The sequence below is a fragment of the Ceratotherium simum genome, chromosome 3 (genome assembly GCF_057802395.1).
Source record: "Ceratotherium simum simum isolate JZ-2026a chromosome 3, ASM5780239v1, whole genome shotgun sequence".
Lineage (NCBI taxonomy): Eukaryota > Metazoa > Chordata > Mammalia > Perissodactyla > Rhinocerotidae > Ceratotherium > Ceratotherium simum.
Window position 1 is genome coordinate 94579023 of NC_141902.1, and position 24106 is coordinate 94603128.

Consider the following 24106-nt stretch of genomic DNA (forward strand, 5'->3'; position numbering starts at 1 on the left):
CAAGCCATGCTGTGGCAGCATCCCACATACAAAATAAAGGGATTGGCACAGATGTTAGCTCAGGGCCAAACTTCCTCAAGCAAAAAGATGAAGATTGGCAACAGATGGTAGCTCAGGGCCAATCTTCCTCAACAAACAAAAAAGTAAAAAAAGAGAATGTCTTTGTTCTTAGGAAACAATACACTGAAAACCTTGGGGCAAAAGAGCATGTCTCTAACTTAACCTCAATGGATCTGGGGCAAAACGTGAACAATTGGTAGACCTGCATAGAGTATTTGGAAGTTCCTTGTACTATTCTCTTAACTTTTCCCCAAGTTTGAAATTATATCAAAACTGTTACAAAAGATTTAGAATGTTTGCCCTAAGTATCTGCCTGACAGATGTGCAAGGATCAGTGGCGAGCCAGACTGACCTGGATTGTGCTACTTCCTTGTGGAGATGTTGACACATGCGTGTGCACAAACATGCCCAGCTCAGTCCCAGCATGAAAAAAGTAGACTAGTGCGTGAAACACGCTGCAACTCAATAGCTCCTTCTCCCACTACTCAAGAACGTGCCAGCCCAGTCCAGCACGCTCCCCAACAGACACAGATGGAGCCATAGCCTCGGGCTTCTGAGCCATCAACCCAGGACCCAGCTAGTGAGCTCTGCTTCCATTTTTTTTTTTTTTTGTGAGGAAGATCAGCCCTGAGCTAACATCCATGCCAATCCTCCTCTTTTTGCTGAGGAAGACCGGCCCTGAGCTAACATCTATTGCCAATCCTCCTCCTTTTTCTCCCCAAAGCCCCAGTAGATAGGTGTATGTCATAGTTGCACATCCTTCTAGCTGCCGTATGTGGGACGCCGCCTCAGCACGGCCAGACAAGTGGTGCGTCGGTGCACGCCCAGGATCCGAACCCGGGCCTCCAGTAGCAGAGCTCACGCGCTTAACTGCTAAGCCACCGGGCCGGCCCTTCTGCTTCCCTTTAAACCAACTAAGACATCCCCTTGTTTCACTGATCCTCCCCTACACATCCATTCACACCTGTTGAATCTCCTATGCTCCAGGTACTGGGCTCAACACTGGACAAACAGACATCACCCAGCCTAACCCCCACCAACCTTCATATATGAGAATTGTTACCCTTTCAAGGTGGGCAGGTTCATTAGCCCAAATTGTGTATACCTAGGAGAGGCTGAGGAGCAAACACCAAGGGCATGCAGGGTGAGGAGGGGAAAGCATCTCCTGACTTCTGTCTAAAGCCCAAGTGAGTGCTCAGGGCCTGTCAGGATCAGGCAGGGTGGAGCTGGCAAAGCAGTGCTGCAGCTTGCTGGGTTTGGGCCGCTGAATACATTCATGACCTGTACGGGCCCTGCCTAGAGCCCACTTACAGGTGCTCCACTGCAGACTACTCTTGTTCAGGATTTCTCCCTTGAGAAAATACTCCTGCTCTTAGCTCCATCAGCACCCAACCCCACAGAGGACACAGGCAAGGCTGTTGTTCAAGGTTTATTGCAAATATTACAGCACAGCAGAAAGATTCAAACGGCTCCACGTGGGGTTTTGAAATTCATCCCAACTGTAGGCTGAGTGACTTGCAGGTTGGAGAGACTGCCAAAGTCCTGGAACAACAAAATAAGTTCAGTGTGGCTGTACCAGTGAAATCTGTGGTCAGAGCCCCAGCATCACCACCAGGCTGTGCTTATCAGCTTCCACCAGCTTGGTAGAACCCTGCAGAAACCCAACAGAGGGCCTTCTCCTCCCTGCCCCAGAGCAAAATGGGGTCTACTTGGGATCTGAAGGACCCTGCATTCCAAAAGTCAACCATTAGAGGCCTGTCCTATGCATTGTAGGTTGTTAACAGAATCCCTGGCCTCTATCCACTTATGTCTGCTAATATCCCCCAGCTGTGACAACCAAAAATGTGTCCAAACATTATTACAATGTACTCCCCCCCCCCGGGGGGGGGGGCAAAAATCTGTCCCTTGAGAATCATTGCTCCAGGGCATATACAGTGCCACCTCCTCTCCAGGACTAGCCTCAAGTAGGAGGCATCACTAATGCAAACATTTGTGAAGGGCTCAGGTACACTGGTAGGAGGAGGACAAGATCAGGGCCTGCCTTTAAGCCGGCTCAGTCTAAGTGAACAGGGCAAAGAACCCAAGGGCCCACCACATACCTGGAACTTAACATCCCATTTGATCCTCAAAAATCAATTTTAAAGTTGAAACTAAAAAGCTACATGCAGGATAGTGGTTATTTCAGGAGAAAATGATCCGTAGCAGCCTTTAGCTGTACTGGTAACGTTTTTCTGAAGCTGGGTAGTGGGTACATGGGAGTTCATTCTGTTCATTATCTTTTTGAATGTCTTAAACATTTTATGATCATAAAAAGGGGAAAATGAAGTTGCTCTAAATCACCAACTGCCTACTGGACTTTGAAGCCCATGCTACTTTCACCGAGCTGTGTAAAAATACTAAGATAAGCCACAGAAGAGACACATTATCAAACTGTATTGAAGGCAGCTGACCTATCTGAGTAGTGCCTAGTATTTGGAAATGAGACCTCAGCTCATTTGAGTGGTTAGCATACAGACAGAGAAGGAATGAAGGCCCGAAGGAAAGCAGGCAGAATGAAGGGAGACCCAGGGCTGGAACCAAGGGGGCAAAGTTGAGGAGTTAGCCATAGAGCCAAGAAGAGAACGGAAGGAACCAAGAGAAGGGGTGTCCTGGAAGTCATGGGAGAAGAGCCGCTGGATTTGGGAATTATCTTCTTGTGGAGAGCAATCTCAACTTTCCATAACCAACTAAACCTATTTTGGAGGCACTCTAGTTTAGTGATTAGAGGTGTAGATGGCATTTCCAACGCTGCTACTTACTAATCTTGGAGTTACCATTTCCTCATCTATAAAATGCAAATAACAGAATGTACCTCCTGGGCTATTATGAGGATGAAAAGAAAAAAGAAACGGAAGGATTCAAGAAGTGTTAGCTACTATCATTATAAATAGTAGAAAGCTATTGCTGATTCTTGCTCAAGGAAGTCCCACTATAGGAATTTAGCAGACACTTACCAAGAGTTTGAGCATTTCCTTAGTGTCAGGGTCTACTTCAATGATCTCCTGATCCAAGGCTGAGACCTAGAAGGTACAAGGCAGACTCAAAACATCAGTGAGCTCTCACCTTCCCTGCCTTTTCTCCAAGATTCTTAAACAAACAAACAAAAGGGGGGGGGGGTGGAGAATAGGATAGGACCCCACAAGGTGAGCAGTCTGTTTCACTATTACCGGCCCCAAGAATCAGTTCTTCTGGTTTTACCTTTGCATGCCCTCATTATTATCTAAGCAGTATTCAGAAAAACTTAAGACTAGGTTTATACTGCAGGAATACTATGCTAAGGTAAACAATCAAACCACAAGACATGACTGTAGTCATCAAACATCATTAAGGGCTCTCGTGAAAAACAGAATGGACTTAAATGGTCCCAACAGGGCAGAACAGAATCTAACCTACAGACAGGCAGATGATGGGCACCTACAGCTGGTTAAGGGGTATATGGATAAAGGACCTCCTTCTCAGACTCGGCTGAGGTCCCTTTGGAAACCAGCTGCCTAAAAGGGTTCTCGGGAACCTGTCTCATCTTTCAGGGTGAGCCCGAGGCCCAGAGACAGACCCAGAAAATTTACCTCAGGAACATAGTTATCTCTCCTCTCTCTCTCCTCCTCCTGCAGCTTGATCGAGATACCTCTCACAGGGCCCCTCTGGATCCGCTTCATCAGGTGTGTGACATAGCTGCAAAGGACCAACGCCCACGGAGAGCAGTGAGCGCCCACGTCAGCTGCCACCAGCACACGGGGCACCTGGGTTCTAAGCGGCGGTTTTCGTTTCGCCCACAGTGAGAAGCGCGAGGGCTCGTCAGCCCAGAAGCCCTGACGGACCCTCCTCCACACACAGACCTCCACAGAGCTCTGCCTGCCGCAGACAGGCACACCTGTCCCCCTGCTCTCTCTCAGGCCCTCTCCATTCAGAGACTCTTTCAAAGCCGTCAAATCCTTCCTCCGAGTTCCAGTTCACTTCATGGAGCATTTAATCACGCTGGCCTGTACCGTCCTGAATATCAGTCTCCCAGAGGTCTGACTACGGCTAAACCTCGGCAACAGCCACGCCAAACACAGCGCGAACGTAGGGTAACCTGACGGAACGCCTGCAAACACTGTCGCTGTCGGGAGACTCGCGCTGACGGGACCGCCGGGACAGTCTCCTCCGGCGTCGGAGGACGGCAGACGCCACAGCCCCGCGCTCCCGCCTTCCCCCAGGCCCCGAGGCCGAGCGCCTCCACTCACCCTGCGATCTTGTTGCGGAGCTTCTTGCTGGGAATAATGGCGATCTCCTCGCACACGCGCTTGTTGGTGTGGAAGTCGTTGCCCAGGCGGGTGTAGTACTTCTCAATGATGACCCGGGCCGCCTTCTTCACGGTTTTGGTGCGAACGCGGCCCTGCAGGTGGAGAAGACAGGGTCACTCGCGAGCCAGGACATCCCTCCTTGGAAGAGTGCAGCGTCACGCTCTGACGAGAACGGGCTCGCGGGCTGGGACTGAGCCCGGGAGGAGGAGAGGGTCGGCCGGGCAGTGCGGGAGCGCGGGGTCAGCGTGGAAGCCAGAGGCCTGCGGAGGCTCCGGCTTGACAGGGCCCCGCGCCCCCTGGCCCACAGCCTCTCCTTGCGGGCTCAGGCCCGCAGAAAGTGGCGGATGGAGGACGATTGCGGGCGACCACGGCCTAAAGCCAAAACACCTACCATGTTGGCGGGTAACTGGTAAAAGAGGAAACAGGAAGCACAAGAGAGGCCTATAAAGCGCAGGCCAGAAAGCCGCTTCCTCCTAGCCTGGTACGCTCTGAGCTAACGCGAGAGCACCACAACGACCCCTGGCGGACCGGGGACGGAAGTGGAGGCAGCGACCGCACCCAGTGGGCGGGGCGAACTTCTGGCCCGCTCCCGGGTGGGCGGGGCGAACTTCTGGCCCGCTCCCGGGTAGGCGGGGCTCCTCAGTTTCCGCTCCCCGCCCCGCTTGGGGCGCGATTCTCTTGGCCGCTTCGCGCTGTGACCTGATCGCCCGTTTGAGGTAGTCTAGACTAGGAGAGGTGCATCTTTTCCACACGCGCCAGGGAGACGGAGGGAAGCTTCGAGTCCTTGGGAAGGCGATTTGGGAGCTTGGAAAGGTAAGGAAGTAGAGGATGGCGCCCTACCCAGGACCCCCACCCAGTCCATGGGTCCGAGACTTGTCCGTCCAGCCTCTCGGAGACGCGGGTACCACTGAGAGGCTTACATCATTTCTTCTGGGTCTCGGCTCAAATGTCACCTTGTCAGAGGGACTTTCCCTCAACTTACATAAAATAGCACCACTCTCTTTTTAAAGCTGCTCTGATATTTCTTAGCACTTGCCAGTGATTTGTCTTAGTTTTCTCAACTGGGGAGGAAGGGCCGTTTTTACTTAGCTAATCCCCAGTGCCTTGAACAGTGCCCAGCACAGAGCAAGCTCTGAAATATTGAAGTCCACCTCTAGTGCTCCCAACAACTGAGGGCGCCTTCTCCACCATCGTGGTCTTCAGGCTGTTCTTCCCATCCCCATTCCTAAATCAGGCTCTTCTGAAGCCACTAGCACAGGTATCCCTGGTGGCCTCACTAGCCTAGGGAGTGCCCTGTCCCATCCCTCCAACTCTGCTCGCCCCAATTCTGCTGAAGCCAAGTCCTAGGCTCCATCTGACTTAAGGAAAGGCTGGCTGGTCTGGTGGGATGAGTTAAGGGGCACAAGGCTGAGCCTCATCCCTCAACTCATCTCCTGGTCACCTTGGCCAATCCAGTCACAGACTCTTTGAACTGACTGGGAATGAAAGGCTGAAAGACTAGAAGTCCTCGCCCTGAAAGTAGCCCCTGGACAAGAGAGTCCAGGGGAGAAGACCTGCCTGTCTGCAGAAAAGGAGAATAAGGGGAGACCACAAGGGAGAGTCCAGCTCTCTGAGCGAGTTGCAGGAGCTCACTTGACTAGCAAACTTCAAATCAAGCTGCTGCCAGCCAGGCCTCAAGTGAGAGATGAGGCATCCCCATCCCCCACGATAATGAGTTCTTGCACCTCTCACAGAAGGGGAGCTTCAGTAATGCAAGGTTCCCTCTGCCTCAGACTAAAATGGAATCTTCCAAAAGATCAGTCCAGCAGCTGGGCCCAGGCATAACCTACCTGAAAAGATCATCAGCAGACCCTCTCACAAATCCTGGGAGCCTGTGAGAAGAAGTCCAGATAATAGGGCTCTCTGAAGAACAGTGGAAAGTAAATTACTCCCTCTCAGAAAGGGACTGAGTCAGCATAGGTGAGTCTAAGAGGACAGGAAGCCTTGCAAGAAGAAGAAACAGGCCCGAGGCTTAGAGGAGAAGACAAGAACAAGTGGGCCATGCAGACAACTGAGCAGCTGTGCCTCAAAGTTTCTCCAAGCTTGGTCTGGGGCTACGAGAAGAGAAGCCCCAAGCAGCTTAGATGTAAGGACTTTTCACACTTGGACTAGAGGTTCCCACCCCCTGGAGAGGCATCTTCAAGGTACATTTGACCACAGAAGTGACCAAGAAATACTTACAAGGGCAAGTCTCCCACATTGCCTCACCATCCACCTGGGCTGGAATCCCATCACAGAAAATCCAAGGCAACATTAGTTTTTACTCTGCAATCTTATTAGCCCACTGCCCTCTTGCTCCCACACCTCTGACACAGAGACAAAACCAGATTTCTGCTGCAACGTGTTTATTATGTGCCAAAAAAAACTACACCACAGCTTACTCCACACATCTGTAGGAGAGTGCAGTCTTGCCTGCATATACTACAATGAGGTAGAGACTTCACACACAGCTTCACAAAACCCACAGAGTAGCTGGGATATGCAACAATGCAACGTCAGCTCAGCAGGAGGGGGGGAGGGGTTATGACACTGGTTCTTTGGCACACAGCTTCTCAAAGAGGGGCAAGTAGTTTTTAAAATAAAAAGAAAAGAAAGAAAGAAAGAAAAAGTCAAGTTTTCAAATTTCAGTAGCATTTCAGTCGACCGCAACTGTTGCTTCATACATTTCTCAAATGAAAGACATAAGGGAAGGGTACTTGTCCCCTCTAAGAGAAAGGGCTCCTGTGAGCCTTCATCTGCCCCCACCAAAAAAGCAGCCCTTTTTATTAGCTCTGTTACAAAAGAAAAAAAGTCCTGTGACTTTGTGATTAAAAACTTCTATCAACCCTCCCCCCCACATAAGTGCAACTTAAGAAGGTGCAATAAACCATTTAAAACTATATACAGCAGCCGCTCAAACACCGTTTATCCGGTCCAGTTTCAAATCCAAAAAAAATTTTTTTTCCTGGTTGCAAATGCCTTGATTCGCAACTGTGAGAAAGTGACCAGCAGTCCCCCAGACACAAATTTGCTATAATGTTAAAAGCTGTCAGGAAAGAAAAAAAATCTCTTGTTCCAAACGACTTAAAAACTGTTTTAAGGAGTGTAAAAAGGAACCGGTAAAAACCCTCGAGCGTAAAATATGAAATATGATTTTGGTTTAAATGAAGAGCAAAGTCTCCTTGTTGTTTACAGTAAAAAACACCAGCTGAACACTCAGTTTATGCCGTTCAGGTGGGGGTTAAATAAATGGAAAGGCACTGTATGGCAACTGCAAGAATGAAACCAATGAGACCTGCACATCATCACCATCAGTATTGCAAGGAATGTAAAAAAGCGCTTTTAATAAATAAACCTCGATGTAGGCATCGTGTCAATACCTTCTGGACACGTAGTTCTTTTTTGCTTTTCATCGGCAAAATGAGGAACTAAAATCTGGGAAAACTACAGAGTCGCTTGGAGGGTGAGCCAGAGGGTCCTTGCCCTGGCACACCCCCGAAAACAAAACCCGACAAAACTCATTGTGCATTAATTAGTGCAGAAACAAAGACAGATTCAGCAAGTGCAAAGGTGACTACGATTTTCCCTTGTCCTCGGGAAGCCAGCTCCCTGGTCGCCAGCAGCAGGGTGGTGCAGGCTGCTGCCTGACCTGCCAGCCTTAGGCGCCACCGGGCAAGGCCAGCTCCTCTAGCTGGAATCTCGGTTCTTCTGGTTCCGCATCAAGGGGCTGTGGTGGCACAGGCCTTCCATGCTGTGCCGCCAGTGCCAGCAGCTCCGGCAGAAGTACTTGAAGCACACCTGGGTTGCGGGGAGAAAATGAGAGAGAAGCCATGCCTGTGTCACCACTAGCCAGAGGGACTGCTGCATGAGCTGCTTAATCTGCTTGAGAGGGAGTGGGAGATTCCTGATGGCCGCTGTGGGGTTAAAGAGATGGTCTCAGGGAACCCTCTCCCCGCTAACACAGAGGCCTAGTCAACCATGGCAAATCCACTGTCTGTGCTTCTGTGGGTACCCCGACTTAAACACGCTGGGTTCCTACTGTGTACAGACTGTGCCAGCTTCCCTCATCCACTTACCACCACAGCTGCTCTTCTAGTCCCCTGCCTTTCTACAGAGTAGCTGTCTCACATGGCTGCTAATATGGGAGAACATTTCAAGACAGTGACTCCAGATCCTAATGCTAGGCAACATGCCTTCCTCTTCACAGTAAGTGAGGTGAGGTGACTGAGTATGTATCTCAGTCTCGGTCCCACTTCCTGCTAGCTGTGTAACCTCAGGCAAGCCACTAACCTCTGAGCAATTATCTGAAAATGAGGATCTGTGAAAGATACACAAAAAAAGCCTGCTAGAAGAGGCTGATCAGAGAAATACTTGTTCTCAGGCTTTATCCAGCAACCTAAACTTACTTCATACCCTCATTTTGGAGCCTCAGTTTATCTACTATCTACCCAGAGACTCTAAACCTGAGGGATAGCACCAGTGCAAAAAACACTAAGCATGGATGGACTGCTGGTGCTGAACAGGCCCCAAACTTCCCCTAATACTGGTCGAAGTAGGGTATAGACCAGCAACACTGGCACCACTTGGAAACTTATCAGAAATACAGAATCCCAGGCCGCATTCCAAAGCCACTGAATCAGAAATCTGCATTCGAACAAGATCCTCAGGTGATGTGCATATACACTGAAGTATGAGAAGCACTGCCCAAACACAGCAGATCCATGCTCCACCACCAGACACATTCAACAACAAGCTGCCATGCTGCTTTCTGCCTGCTTTTGACAACTGTGGGTACACACCAGGTACAAACATCAAAATAGTCCCAAGGTTCAGAAGTAAAGAAGTGGTCCTTGGTAGGTGAAAACCAATCTAGAAGGCCTCAGAGCTAGGAAACAGTGCTCATAGGTACTGCTGACCACCCTCACCCAGGTTCCTATCATCCCCAAAACCCCCTATCAGCAATAGTGCCACACTGCATACCAACATCCCAGGCAAGGAGGAGGCCAAAGTATCAAGACTCAGCTCAATGCACTTTCAAGAGTTTTGGGTCAAGCTATCAAAGCGTGTCCCTGGTCTGACCATCAGCAAACATTACTGCTGCCTCCTCTATGCTCTCTTAGACAACCATGAGGTACCTGAGAACTCCAATACTCTATGTGACAAACGTGGAGTGACAATTTTTAATTGAGGGCAGGGACTTCCTAGACATCTCAGGTGCCCAGGGGACTCACCTGATCTCGACAGAAGAAAGGACCAGGCTGAGAACTGCAGATATGACACAGAGAATCTTCTAGGTAGGGGTCAATCTGAACCTGCACAAAGCAAAATACGAGAATCAAGTGGTTCTTCTCACAAGAAGGCCAAATGGGCTAGAAGAGAAGGGCACATTACTGGGCTATACATATGAACGAGGGACATTTCCTGTTTTAAAGGGGACCTAGACAGAATTATGGGCAGAGAGTACAGACAGAGATCCAGAGGACAGATGCACACACCATGCAAAGCCAGGTCGGCAGCCTCCGCGAATTTATGCACCACACACGTTACTGCCTGCTCTTCTCAGCAAACTGTACCCCAGCTCTCTATCACCCAGCTACAGTTGGGTAAGCATTCAGAGGATGCAGATCTGGTTGGAGAATGGGGAGTCAGGCTACCTAGCCATGCCGGTCAAATACCACAGTGAGGGAAGGTACCCCACACACTGGGGAGGCTCAACAGTCCCAGCTCCCCTCCTCATGAGCGTACCAAGACCAGGCCCACTCACCTTCTTGGTGAACTTGGTGGTTTTGATCTCCACAAAAGCAGCGCTGACTGCTTTCAGGTAACTACGTTGGTTATTGAAAGTCACGCGACCAGATCCTAGGAAAAGCAGAACACACTTACCTTCTAGCCAAATTCTCCCAAATGCCACCTGTCAACACCCAGGAAACTCTGTTTTTAGACCAGTGCTGTCCAATAGAAATATAATGTGAGCTACTTATGTAATTTTAAGTTTTATAGTAGCCACATTTAAGTGAAAAGAAAGTGGCAGAATTTTAATATTTTATTTAACCCAATACATCCAAAATATAATAATTTCAACATGCAGCACTAGCCCCATTTCAAGCACTCAGTAGCCACATTTAGCTGGTGGCTACCATGTTAGACAGCGTAGTTATAGACCATGCTGGGCACAAACCATTCAGGAATGGGGGAAGGATCTGCTGACCAAAATGGGGAGGGAAGAGACTCCTCTGGTGTAGGCAGATGCACAGGTAAGGTTAAAAGGGTTCAGAGTAAGAACCAAGATGCAGATAGAACCCCTCTTTGAAGGCAGGCCCAGCAGTCAAACTGCTCCTGGCCTGGAGGTACTCCAGGGACCTAGCAGGGGAGCTGGAAGAAGCCCCATCCTGCCAAGTGCTGCCTCTGCCCCTGTAGCCTCTGAAGTCCCTGTTCTCAGTCTGTGGCACAGCACTGATGAGCACATGGTGCTCCTTCCTGACCACATTCAGCATGGGTGGGCAGACTAAGCATTGGGGAAGGTGGGTTACTGAGGTCTTGATCAGAAAGTTCAGGCTCTGCTCCACCTCCAAACCCCACCACTGCGACTATTCTGTTATGACTGAGGAATTGACCTCCGTTCTCAGAGGGGCTGACCAAAAAGCCAGTCGTTAGGCCCACAGACTCCCCTAAGCTAGGACAGCATAGGCCATGCCTACACTCTGTTGTCTGAGTCACCCAGCGTCTTCCTTCAGCCTGACCTGGTCTCTGACCCTAGACAAGGCCACTTTTCAAGAACTCTTAATAAAGGAAACCAAGCAACTTCAGCAAAGTCCTGACGTTTTAATGAAATATCACCTGTTGTCTGTCCCAGACTGGCTTGGCTGTGAACTCTGAGCTTCCAACCAAAGTTACTGCTGTCTCATTTGGTCTCCTATCACTTTTTTTTTACCCCCTTCATAGGAGGTGAGGGGAGAGGGGTGGGTGCAGAGGGGTCTGCTGTATCGGTGGCTTATCTAGAAAAAGATGCTATGCTGCTGGTATATGCTGATCTGCAGACCTAGGTCAGGCCTCCCTCTCCAATCCCACAGGGAAGTATCACAATCTTGGTTTATATCCCATGGGCCACCAAGCTTTCCTACACAGAAGTGGGACACTTACCAATGGGATATTTGTGCTTATCTGTGTCAATCCCAGCATACAGCACTCCACCAAATAAGTCGTTCAAAATGGCTGCCAGGGCCTCGGCACTGAGCATGCCGTGCAGAGCACCCACAAACACCGTCCTACTGGGGTCAAGTCTCTGAGATGGGCTCCGGACAAAGTTGCTGTCGGCCAAGACCCAGGGGATCACTTGCACCTGAAAACCACCCAAAGGTATATTAGCCCTGGCAGAGAGCCAGAGAGAGAGAGGCTCTTGTATGGAGAGGCACATGCTCTGGAGATGCTAAGGCTGGGGCTGCCGAGGCCCACACAGTGGGGGAGAAGGTGTTATCACCCAATCTGAGGCACACAGGCATTCAGCAAGCCACCCTCACCCCAACCCAAAAAGAGCTGAATTTTACTGAGTCCATGTGAAAATAAGTGGTAGAACAGCAGTCATTCATCCTGGAGAGCAAGCAAAACAGTACCAAACTGTTATACCCAGGAACCTAGAACTCTGTCACAACCTTCAATTGTGTGGTTTCAACAAAGGATCATGGACACTGATGAAGAGACAGCATGGTCTGGCGTCCTTGGGACAGGAAAAATTCATAGAGAAATTAAAGGACAGAAGCTTGAAGGAGAGAGGGTAGGGATGCTTAAGGTATTTGTATGAGGTGGTTATTGGCCCAATGTACACATTAGAGGGTTTGTGCCAGGAGCAGTGGCAATAACTGGAGAGAGGTAGGGTGGAAAGACATGCGCAGGAGAGCACTGAGGACTTGCGGAGCAGTGTAACACTAGGGCAGGAGTTGACCATGTCCTTTGCCTGTGACTCCCCTGATCGTAGAACAAAATCTGGCATAGCAGGCAGAAGACTCTACAATGAAGTGAGTTGACCAGTAAATGTTTTTAGAAGATTAATCTGTGAAGATCTAAAAAAGAAGCCTCAAAGCAGGATTTGAGGCAGAAACCAGCAAGGAGGCAAAAACAGTATTTCAGAGGACAGGTGATGAAGACCTGGAGAAAGTAAGTTGGTGGCTCTGGGCACAGAACAGGCCAAGACCAAGAAGATTCTTCAACAGAAGTGTCTCAAGAATTCAGACTGCCTGGCTGGGTATGGTGGGAAAACAAGGAAGAGTCAAGACTGAGGGGTTCTAGGGCTAGATGACCCTGCAGTTAGAGAACCTGGCAGAGGTTACCAGGGGGAGCCAATTTCACTGGAAGATGAAAAAGCCCACTTTGCTTTTTCCACACCCATGGGAAAGTATCACAACCTTGGTCTACATCCCAGGGGCCACAAGCTTTCTAAGCGTTTTCTTACACTAAACAGAAGAGTTTAGGATTACAGGACATCCCAAAGAAAAGCCCCACAGCAAGATGAGGCTCAAGGTAGAGACAAAACTAGAGAGGTGAGTCTGGGTCTAAAGGTAAGAGCAGAGCCACAAAAGTGAATAATTTATCTGAGTGGGAAAGAAGAGGAGGGAGTCAAATACTGACTACATTGGTGGTGGGGAAGGGGAGCAGAGAAGAAATAAGAGAGTCAGAGAGGTAGGAGAATGAAGGCAGCCTGTAGTCAATGCATCAAAGAAAGATATTAAATCACTGCAAGGTGATGAGGTGGGAAAAGGAGATAGGAAGGTGTCAGCAGGGGCAATGAGGACGGTGGGGGGGTCTGTGGTATGGCTATGGCAGCCTCTCATTGTGAAAGCAGGAGACACAATGTTAACTAAGTCCTAGAATATAATAAGGTGGGATAACTGCATGAGCTCCATGCAGCAAGAAAGGAGAGAAGGTAGGGAAGCTGTGGGTCACTGTGGGCAGCCAGAAGATAAACTTACCCTGTTACTAAGACAAAACGTGAACTAACACCAGGAAACATCTATAAAACAAAGAGCCAGCTTTGTAACATGGACTATTTATTTTAAATCCAATGTGACCAACTCAATAAAATAGGCATTTTTTCCCCTTACCCTATAGATTTTAATAGACTTTACTTTCTAGAGCAGTTTTAGTTTCACAGCAAAACTGAACTTAAAGTACAGGGTTCCCATGTACCCCCGGCCCCCACACATGCACAGCCTCCGCAACTATCAACATCCCCAACAGAGTGGTACATTTTTTACAATCACTGCACCTACACTGACACATCATAATCACCCAAAGTCCACAGTTTACATAAGAGTTCACTCTTGCTGTTTGTTGTACATTCTATGGGTTTTGACCAACATATAATGACGTCTTCACCATTATAGTATCATACAGAATAGTTTCACTGCCCTAAAAATCCTCTGTGCTATACCTCTTCATCCCTCCCTCCCCTGCTGATCTTTTTATTAAAAGAGGCATTTCAATTCCCCATTTTATAGATGAGGAAATGAAGTTTCAGAGATATTAAATATCTAGTCCAATGTCATAGAAGTGATGTGCCCTGAAACCAGATTTTAAAAAACAACACTCGTTCCTGAGCTCAAAACTTCCTTCGACAAGTGGTTCTCAAATACCATCCACTAGAATCACCTGGGGAACTTGGTTCAAGTGGAGATTCTTAAGCTGCACCCAAACTGATTCAGTAAGTCTGAGATAAGGCCCAAGAATATGCAATGAGGTTCCCAGGCAGGATAACTCAATGCTAGAAACCCATGATGCTAAGGGCACATGAGGCTGATACCAGAAAAGGTGTAAGAAGAGAGAATCATATGGAGAATACTACATAGCTAATACAGCCCTGAATGGGAGTGAAGAAGTGATCTATGGATAGGTGTGGGCTAAAGAGGAATTTACCCACCACAGATTGGGAGGTCAGACACAGCCTGAGGGCAGAACCAGGGAGAAAAAGCTATAGATTATCAGTTAAGTCCAAGTAGACAAAGTTGCTGTTTTCAATTTCATTTCTAAAACAAGGGGTTTGGGACAGAAGTGTTGGCTACAATAAGAAGTGCAGAACAGGGCTGGGAGAGAATTTGACCTCCATGGACAGGAGCACACATACACCATTAAGACCCAAAGCTGGTTGTTTATTTTAATGTAATTGAGAGCATTTTGTTGTATTTACTGTGGGGCAAGAGCAGCCTTCTTGCCTCAGTGGGAATACTCACCTGCAGCCTGCATATCCACCCACCCCAAGGAAACCCACTGCCTCATAAGCCAACTACCCTGACCCAGATGTGACATAATGCTAACTCACCTCCTTGCAGCGCATCCTTCGGCTCGACATCTTGAAATAATATTCACTCAGGCCATCTGGGCTCAGTGGGTCATGAGAGCAAGCCTGAAGCAAGGCCCGGACAGACTTCTCTAGTTCGAAGACCAGATACACATACCCTATTCCCAATGAAAGGAGAAACTGCATTAACATCCCTCAGGTGGCTGGCTACTCTTCGGTCTCAGTTTTGCAACAGGGAGTTTCTTCCAAGAGAGATGGCCTTGTGTGTAAGATACATTTTTGTCCTACTCCTGGAAAGTCTTGTTGAATGGAAGCACTTGCTATGCCAGATGCCCAGGCAAGGGAGGGAGAAGCGCACCATCTCCCACATTAGTAAGGGAAGGAATGGGCAAGGTGGACAGAGCAGCCCATCATTACCACACAGCTCTTTATCCCAGAACACAGAGCATATGTTCAGGTCAGCAAAGCTAGGCTTTCCTGGGGGCAGGAGGGATGGCAGACCTGTAGCCAGTCTGCCAGAGGATGGAGACATGGCTTTAAAAGCCTAGTTAGATCACTGGTTCAGTTCATCGGAACATTTTCAGTGAAGATGGGGCAGAATGAAAATAGCATCTGCTCCTTTCTACAGGGAAGAGATCTCATTTCAGACCAGTGAGGAATCAGATGCTTGGTCCTCATTCCTGCCAACTCCAAAGGGATCTCAGAATCAGGTCAGGCAACAACGTAACTGGGCAGGAAAGGCAGGCAAAGGAAAGATTTTCAAATGCCTCATTTTGAGAGAAAAGAAGCTGCTTAGGTTTGGAGTGAAGTACACAAGGAAATTTCACACAGGGGGTTTCAGAGGCAGCTCCAACTGCAGTGTGTTTGGACAAATGAAACATTAGCTCAGAGGAAACAGAGGGATGTGCTAGGTTGAAGAGAAGCACTGACAGCTGAAAGTTCTGTGCTCTGGAGTGCCCACACCATGTTACCAGCATGCAGCTGTGACATCCCAGCATCCCTCAGTGCAATATGTACTACAGAGGGGGAAAAAAAAGCTCCTACCATGTCTTTATTACCTTTAGGCATATTACCTTTGGGAGGACACCGGGGGTGCTTGCCATCCTTACCAGGCCACTCCACACTCAAAGAGCCAAACACACGGAAGGTGTTAACCAAGCCAGCTGCGAAGAGATGGAAAATAATGGCAGAAACTGAGGCACCATCTTCCCCAGGAAGGCACAGGCCCAGGATCACCAGCGTTCTCCCAGGTTCATCCCCCCTGACAAACAACTCAGAATTGACCTTTGGTCTCAGGTGACAAGTGTACGCACCAGACACAGAAGCACTGAGAGTCTACGAAATGCACCTCTCCCTTCAGCTGCTCCTGGAATACCCTGTGCTCAGGCAGAGGTTCAGCCCCTGGCCTCAAGTCCAAGTTTCATTCTCCTGAAAGACGTACCCCACCTTCAATGCTTGAAGCAGGTTGTCTCAGAGGCAGCTCACCTTCTGTAATATCCCAAGGAACACCTCCTAGGAACACCTTGCAAGAATAGATGGGGTTCTTGTAGTTCCGGGGAGGAAGCTGGCCACTCCAGGTACAGGTGGCTTCATTCACAGCTTTGGCAGAAGACAAAGAGAGAAACAGGAGTCAGACAACCAACACCGTCACTGCCTTTCTCCAGGGTGAACTTGTCCAGGAAGAACAAGACAGGCCACAGTCCTAGCCTGGCTGCCTGTAAGAACATCCACGACAATTCTGAAAGGCAAGAAACCTTAGACCTCACCAATCCAGTCAACCCAGTATGACAATCCTAATTCACTAATTCTGTCTCCACTAAAACTGAGAGGAATAGCAAACCAGATGTGTAGGGTAAAAATTATCACAACCCAAGCTATTTTCAAACATATAACTGATATGCTAACTATAAAAGTTTTAGGTAGTCATTGCTTACAATACTAATTAATTTAAATTTATAATCACTTAACAAGAAAGAGAGCAATTTTGTATACAATGTCCTTTCGACCACAGAAGTTAGGACACTTCCAATAAAAACCACCACTAGCAACCCAACAAGACAAGAATGTCACAAGTGTTCCCAAGTCAGAACTACACCCCATCACTGCCACAGCTATCCTTAGAGTACCTGAACAGACACTGGTGCCAATGCTGTAAGATGATGGATTTCCCCCCAACCCTCACAAACACAAGTATGTCCAAACTCACTGTGAAGTTTTCTCCGACTCTGACTCAAACACCTCTTTAAGAAACCCTTCTTGCTATATAGAATAGAACTATCTTCTGTTTGGCCTGCCCTGACAATTTCTAGAGGCCTCTCTGTTCTTGGTGACTAATTCAGCCTTCTATCAATCTTTAATCCTGTCCCCATTCAGTCTGTGCCTTTCCAGATCGGAGACTGACCTTAGTGGGGACTGGATAGTCCTTGCCCATTTAACTCTCCTCCTTCAGCACTGGGGCAGACAGCCAACGAAACAAACCATCATTTTCATTCAGGCAATGACATGGAAGGCCATTCTCTAAAAGGTACAGGCCTAATGTATTGCTACAGCAAAAAATTGGGCACTGTCAGCAATATTTTGCAAACAAAAACAGAAGTCGAGGGGCCGGCCCAGTGGCGCAAGCGGTTAAGTGTGCGCGCTCCACTGCAGTGGCCCAGGGTTCGCTGGTTCGGATCCCGGGCATGCACCGACACACTGCCTGTCGAGCCATGCTGTGGCGGTGTCCTATATAAAGTAGAGAAAGATGGGCACGGATGTTAGCTCAGGGCCAGTCTTCCTCAGGAAAAAAGAGGAGGATTGGCATCAGATATTAGCTCAGGGCTGATCTTCCTCACCAAAAAAAAAAAAAAAACACACAGAAGTCGATATAATAGCCTCATCCAGAAACATGGTAACGTCATTTCATAGGAAAACACTGGCACTAGAGAAGGTACAAAGATGGTTGCCAAAACTATTAAGTGAACAGGGCAGCAGCACTATTAGGGGAGAATGAGATCAGGTCTAGGTCTGTGAGTAGAAAGACAGACATATTGAAGCCTATGGAAACAAACTGAATGGAGAAACTGAACATTCACTTAGTCATCAACTCCAGACCCTTAGACTAGCAGTCAGTGAGCATCTCCCTGAAGCATTAGTAAACAATGAGTTATATAACTCATTTACTTCCAAGTACTGGTGTAAGATGAAAAAACATTTAACATGTATTTAAGATAATTTAAATGTCAGGACGTAAGGGTTCCTGAGAGACCAGGACACTTGGGGACATCCCTTACCTTAGAGGTTGACAAATGGACTACCCACCCCCCAGTGCATCCCTGAGTATACCAATCAGAAAGCCTTGAGGAAGAAAGCTCCAACATGGGTTGTGTCTGATATATCTTTGAATTAGAAAGGGAGGAGGTAGACAAAATTCTGGGCATCATTTCCAGGGTTTCTCTTGAAGATACCCATCCGTGAAAATCCAAAGCAACAGCAGCACACAGTCAATCTCCACATAAGAGCACAAGTGAAAGATGGATCCAACCCCTTATGAGCACAGCTCTGTGCACCAGATTATCTGCCTCTTTCCTCTCTGCTCAGCCTCAAAGAAGTTCCTGAGTTTGTCCCCACTAGCACTTACTCCACAGAACAGACCATTCTTTTCAGATCCAGAGACTTCACCGTGCACCCAAGTCCTCTTCTACACAGTTAATCAGTCTGTGAACTAAGGTCCCTTACTCTCTGCTCCCAGAATGAGGCCTCAGGCCCCACACGCATGCCCACAGCCACACTCACCTGCAGCTTGCCGGTGCAGCCTGGCCTCTCTCTCTATGCTGAAGGGGTCTTTGGGAGCTTCGAGGAGGTCCCAGGATGGCCACACAGAAGCTCCTGGCCATCTCTTTGATGCACTGGTTAGGGAGGGAGTGACTGCAGCAAGAGCAGCTTGCTCTTGGTCCATCCGGGGCCCAACCCCCATCTTTAAAGGGTCTCTGGGACCACTGCCTGTCAGAGACAGGAAGGGCAGAGGAGGGGAAATGCGAAGGCTTGACTAGGGGAGGAAAAAGGAAGATACAGGTTTTTAAAGAACAGTTTTGTTATAAAAGTAATAATCACACTATAGAAATTATGAAAAATACCATTTAGCCATTTGATATATTTTCTTTTAGACTTTCTTCCTATGCATTTTAAGATTAGTTGTCCTTATGCTATAATTTAAACAAATTCTTTTCTAATTCAACATTTTTTTCATATTGCCAGACAGTCTTCATAACCATTTTTAATTAACTTATGATATTCTATTTAGGGAACAAGCTACATTTCACTGACCTATTCCTCTGCTGTTAAACATTTAGATACTTTCAAGTTTTTTAGGCTTACAAACAAAAACTTTAAGGTGTATCTTATTTATATTTTGTGTTTTCTTTGGTCAGATTCCTAGATGTAGAAAGTCAAAATGCCTTCTATGAGGGTTCCACATTCTATCAGAAATGTATGAGAATACCAGTTTCACTACAACCTTGTGTGAAGGCTTTAAAATCAACTAAATTTAATTGGGTAGAAATGATACATTATCAAAAAAAAAAAAAAAGAAAAGAATTACTCAAAAGACTATTTCCTATAAATTCAAATACTGCCTCTATTTCCTCTTCTGTGAGTTGTCTGTCTATATCCCTTCATCAATTAATGCTTGGGGTGGGGTATCTGAGAAAGTTCTTTCAACAAAATCCCAAAATATTAAAGCTAGTTATGAGGTAAGTTTCCAAGACTGAGCCTATCTAAAGTAACAAACAGAACTAGAAGCACCTCATCTAACCCCATTTTATAGGGGAGTAAACTGCAGTCCAGAGAATCAAAGGGATCTGCTTGTGGTTACCCTTCTGGAAACACAGTCTGAAGTGATAAAACCAATGAGTAGTGGGAACACCAAATCCAGCTTTCCTATTCTAGGACAGGCTGACAGAAGACAAGATGGGTCCTAAAAGGTCATGCTATGAATGGGACACTGTAACCACAACCAATGTTGGCAGTCCTGGATATGAAAGACAAGAGGGTAGGAAAATAAGCCATCCTATTCATTAAACAGTCAGCTCAGGAGATTCAGTAGCAGAGAAGCCAGGCACACAAAGCACCTGAAGTCGTATTTTACTTTAGGATGATTTCTCACTGCCATTCCCAGATATTTACACTTCTATCCCCTATTCCTCATCTATTCTAATCCACTTGCCAACTCCACTTAGCATGGGTGCCACATGTCAAAAATGGCCGTAGATCAGGAGCATGAGATGTGTAAATTAACTCTGAGGCAGTATTTCACAGATTCATCATGGCCTCAGATTGAGAGTTGGCATGGGTCAGTGAAAAGAATATATAGGAGCTCGAGTCAGTCAGATCTAGACTAAAATCCTGGCCCTGCTAATTACTAACATGCGATTTTTAAAATCACTACTTAAAAATTTTGAGATGTCCTTCATAAAGGTACATAAGTGATATTGTTTAAAGACTAAAGAAAACCACAATGTAAGTTAAGAAACAGAACACTGCCAGGACCCCCATATGTACTTTTGAAATAACTTTTTCCCAGCAGCTCTTGGAGTAACTTGTAAAAAGAAAGTCCTAGGGCCGGCCCCGCGGCTTAGCGGTTAAGTGCGTGCGCTCCGATGCAGGCTGCCTGGGTTCGGATCCCGGGCGCGCACAGACGCACTGCTTCTCCGGCCGTGCTGAGGCCGCGTCCCACATACAGCAACTAGAAGAATGTGCAACTATGACTTACAACTATCGCTTGGGGCTTTAGGGGAAAAAAAAAAAAAAAATCTAAAAAAATAAAAAAGAAAAGTTAAGCATAATTTAAAAAAAAAAAAAAAAAAAAAGAAAGTCCTCAGCTCAGGTCCTGAAATGTATTGCTCAATGGGTATAAAGGCATCCTGTATTCTGTTGAGTCCACAATGGCCTCCACTCCTCCCACCATTCCACCTCTCAGCCTGCATTCTAGTGGACATGCATCCCACTTCAAGCTCACTCTTCCTCCCAAACCCACTCCCCAACAGGTTACATACAATCAAATCTGAGAGATGATCTGATCCAGAGCTGAAGCCACTGGTGTCTGAGTCAGAGGGACTGCTAGAACGGGAGTCCAGGATGGGTCGGGTGTCCAGGCGGGATCCTCTAACTGAGGGTCCTGGAAACTTGTCCACCAAGTCAGATCCAAGGGGGTCCAGAGGCAGGAAGCTCAAGGGCGGTTTCCCCAAGACATTGCCCAGAGGGTTGTGGAGCATGCTCAGTACTAGGAGGAAAACAAAAAAAGTCTCACGACCTCTTAGTTTTCTTCCCAGCCATCAGTCCTTCCCCTTTCTCCCACTGCCACCCAACAAGATACACAAAGGTAGGACCACTGAAAGCATGAGAGAACTACAGTTAGAGTATGATGAGGAGATGTACATTCAGTACTGATGCTGGCCACGCAGGGCCCATTAGAGGCAATTACAGGATGGCTTTCTGAAGACTGGAGTTCCTGCTGTAACAGTAGTAGCAAAATCCTACTCTCTGCCACCCAGGCTCAAGGGTCAGTGCCAGCATTTGGGAAACTGCCACTGGGGACCCCAGTCACAGCTGCTATTAATGTCTGAATACACATGCCCATGTTGCCATAGGAGATACATTCAGCACAATTAGGAAGCCCAAACCATACTCCTTCCTTACTACCTGCCAGTGTGTTAATTTGAATTCCCACCTTTCTAACACTATATAGCTAAAATACAGAATTTCATGCCACACCCCAGACGTCTGGTATAGCATGAGCATGCCATCTCATCTGAGAAGTTCCCTTATGCACAGTTTTAGCATATGCAGATTCTCTTTTATACACCCCTGAACTTTAGGATGGAAGCAGAATGGCGGTGTGGTTAAGCCTGCTGTAGCTTAAGACAAATCTGGGATAAAACCCTAGGTTTGACACCTCCTCAGTCAGCTACATGCTCTGAGAAGCTCTCTGAGTCTCCATTTTCACATGGCATCTTGGGTGGAATACCAGCTATTTTATATTATTGTCAGGAGGGTTGAATAATTGACACAGCAGATGAAAAGTACTCAGCAGAGCAGTGCCCAGCACACAATAAATATTTAAATATCAAAACCAGAAAAGAGTGAAGCAGACAACAGAAAAGATTAGGGGGGTCAAGTGGACAGCAGAAGAGAGCAACGTTTTTCCACACTTGGCCTTGGGGAAATAAGGAATCCAAAGCAAAGCACATCCTTTATCCATGAAGATGAAGAATAAGAGGGCTTTGCCATGGAGCTATGGTGTCACTAAGGCTAGGGAAGAAGCCTATCTGAAGAAAGGAGAAAACATCCACCTCAAAATGACTGTTGAGGTGAAACCAAAATAATGCGTTTAAGTGTGTTTAAGTGCTCAATAAATGGTGGCTGTGATTGGCTCTACCTCACTAGTAATTGAGTGAAACACAGATCACCAGAGCTGGTTTCCTTTCAGGCTCCAAGTCAGTCTGAATGCCTGGCTGGGGCTGTGGTTGAGTCCCAAGAAGGAGGAATAAACCTCTCCGAGCATGAAATCAATGTGAAAGCATGCTTTCAGGGTACCAGACACATATGCCATAGCATATGTACAAGATCAGACTAGCCCACTCTCCTTTAGCCAAATGACCTCCTTTTCAGATAAGGATAAGGTAGGTGTATCTTTAACTCTCTTTTTAATACAAAGGATATTGTGGATGTCTTTATTTTATTGTGGAAAAATATCCTTAATTTTTAAAGAAACTGTCATATTGTCTTCCAAAGTAAATGGACCATTTTACATTCCCATCAGCACTGATGCGAGTTTCAGTCCCTCCACATCCTGGCCAACACTTGGTATGGTCAGTCTTTTTAATTCTAGCCAGTCTAATATGTGTGCATGTGTTGAGGAGGGGGGTGCTGCACCATATCCAGCTAATAGTTTATTACTTGGTTTATTGCTTTGTTTTTTAAGGAAACATTCTCTTAACCAGGGCTTTCAAAGCAGATTCTCAAGCGCAAGTACTGTAACTTGTTGCTGAAACTAAGTGTCTCTCAATGCTTGGATTCTGACACCCATCAGAAATAATCTTTGCCAAACTTCTCAAATACTCTTGACAAACTTCTGCCTCAATGAAACACAAATAACTCACACCCTGAGAAGGCAGGAGGTGTGGAGATTTATTTGAGGCTCCTCCCTGGTGCTGCAAAACCTGGCATAAAAGCACATGTGAAAACCAACAGATCATACAAAGCCGTCTTAAAAGCGGTACCAATGCCCTAGAGGGCATCATCTTCACATTTTACAAAAACGAGTTTAAGGTGGTGAATAATGAGGTAACAATCAAATCACAAAGAGCTTTGAAAACCAAGTTAAGGTGTTTAGATTTTATCCTAAAGGTAACTAGAAGACACCGAAGAGCTGTTGTGGGGATGGCACAGGAGGCTGAGCAGGGAAACTAAGGAAGACCGCCATTGGTACCCAGTGCCCAGCAGAGAGAGAGACTGAGTATTTAAAATTAGACTTGGGTGATTCTCTCCAGCAGTGTCAGGAACCTGGACAGACACTGGACCCATATAGGGCTGTGATTTTTTTTCCAAAGAGGGTGTGAAGGAGGAAATGGGACAACAAGTTGATGATAACAGCAACAGAGGAGATGAAGAACAGTTCATGTATTATAGGTGAAAGACAGAAGAGTCAAAAGATCAGAAGCAAATGGAGAACCAGCAACTTCAACAGGCTGTCAGCTACAAGAGGAATGAAGGGAGCAGACAGGATAAAAAGGAGAAGGTGGGACAGTGAAGACTGAATTATGAGGATGGCAAGATCCAAGGTGTGTGACCATATGAGGCTGAAGTGGAATGTGTGGAGTCTAAAATATTGGATTGGTCATCCACAAGGACACTAAAGGAACCTATGGTGATAACTGGGCCTGGGGTTAAAACAAACAAAAAACAGATATTGAGATCTTGAGAGAAAGGGAAGGACTGGGAAATCAGTAAAGAACAACAAAAAGAATGACTCTGAGGTAAATGGTAGATAAGACTTGGGAGAATGTGTAGCCTCCACTTGACAAAGCAGCATCCTAAAGGAAAAGCCTGAGGGAGCATGCACCAGTGACAAATAAGATAAAGGGCAGTTTGTTGATCCTAGAAAAGGGTAGCACAGTAGAGAGCTCCAAGAGTTGTCAAGGGAAACACAGCATAAAGGGGTATGAAGAAAATGCTCACAAAGAGATGGCTGGTGCAAAGGGCTTGTGTCTGGGGGCATCAAATATGATGATTATGGGCTGTAGTAACTGTCTTCACCCAAGGTTTACAAAAAAGTATATCTGAAAGAGTCAAAAAGCAATATGGGTTCCACTGTAGACTACTTTCTTATTCACATCAATTTGTGTTCACTACTGTGTTGGTACATCTGTTATACCACCCA

General features: G+C 47.0%; 2 protein-coding genes across 8 annotated transcripts in view; both read right to left on the minus strand.

Moving 5' to 3' along the window:
* Nucleotides 1–1474: 1474 nt before the first annotated feature.
* RPS17 (ribosomal protein S17) lies at nucleotides 1475–4866 on the minus strand. The gene is made up of 5 exons (XM_004431981.3): nucleotides 4774–4866; nucleotides 4323–4474; nucleotides 3666–3771; nucleotides 3054–3119; nucleotides 1475–1602 (listed from the first exon to the last, which is right to left on the minus strand). Exons 1-5 carry the CDS (start codon nucleotides 4774–4776, stop codon nucleotides 1522–1524), a joined length of 408 nt encoding a protein of 135 aa, XP_004432038.1. The 5' UTR covers nucleotides 4777–4866; the 3' UTR covers nucleotides 1475–1521.
* Nucleotides 4867–4993: 127 nt separating this feature from the next.
* CPEB1 (cytoplasmic polyadenylation element binding protein 1) overlaps nucleotides 4994–24106 on the minus strand; it is a 109889-nt gene continuing 90776 nt past the window's right edge. For 3 of the 7 annotated variants that reach the window (XM_087429009.1, XM_087429006.1, XM_087429012.1), the window contains exons 4-12: nucleotides 20721–20947; nucleotides 18463–18715; nucleotides 16174–16287; nucleotides 15747–15851; nucleotides 14710–14846; nucleotides 11541–11739; nucleotides 10165–10259; nucleotides 9632–9712; nucleotides 4998–8198 (exon numbers count right to left, since the gene is read on the minus strand). In XM_087429009.1, coding sequence (XP_087285135.1) covers nucleotides 8088–8198; nucleotides 9632–9712; nucleotides 10165–10259; nucleotides 11541–11739; nucleotides 14710–14846; nucleotides 15747–15851; nucleotides 16174–16287; nucleotides 18463–18715; nucleotides 20721–20947 — 1322 coding nt within the window. In that variant the 3' untranslated portion in view covers nucleotides 4998–8087. Of the gene's footprint in view, nucleotides 8199–9631; nucleotides 9713–10164; nucleotides 10260–11540; nucleotides 11740–14709; nucleotides 14847–15746; nucleotides 15852–16173; nucleotides 16288–18462; nucleotides 18716–20720; nucleotides 20948–24106 lie in introns of all 7 variants that reach the window. The other 4 variants (XM_087429008.1, XM_087429007.1, XM_004431982.2 and 1 more) reach the window with 4 other exon arrangements.

What these genes read in the sequence shown, in the direction of transcription:
- RPS17 (XM_004431981.3), bottom strand. An exon ending in CTCCGCAACAAGATCGCAGG is followed by an intron (nt 3,772 to 4,322) that starts GTGAGTGGAGGC and finishes GGTCCTTTGCAG; the next exon opens with CTATGTCACACACCTGATGA. An exon ending in GAGATAACTATGTTCCTGAG is followed by an intron (nt 3,120 to 3,665) that starts GTAAATTTTCTG and finishes TGTACCTTCTAG; the next exon opens with GTCTCAGCCTTGGATCAGGA.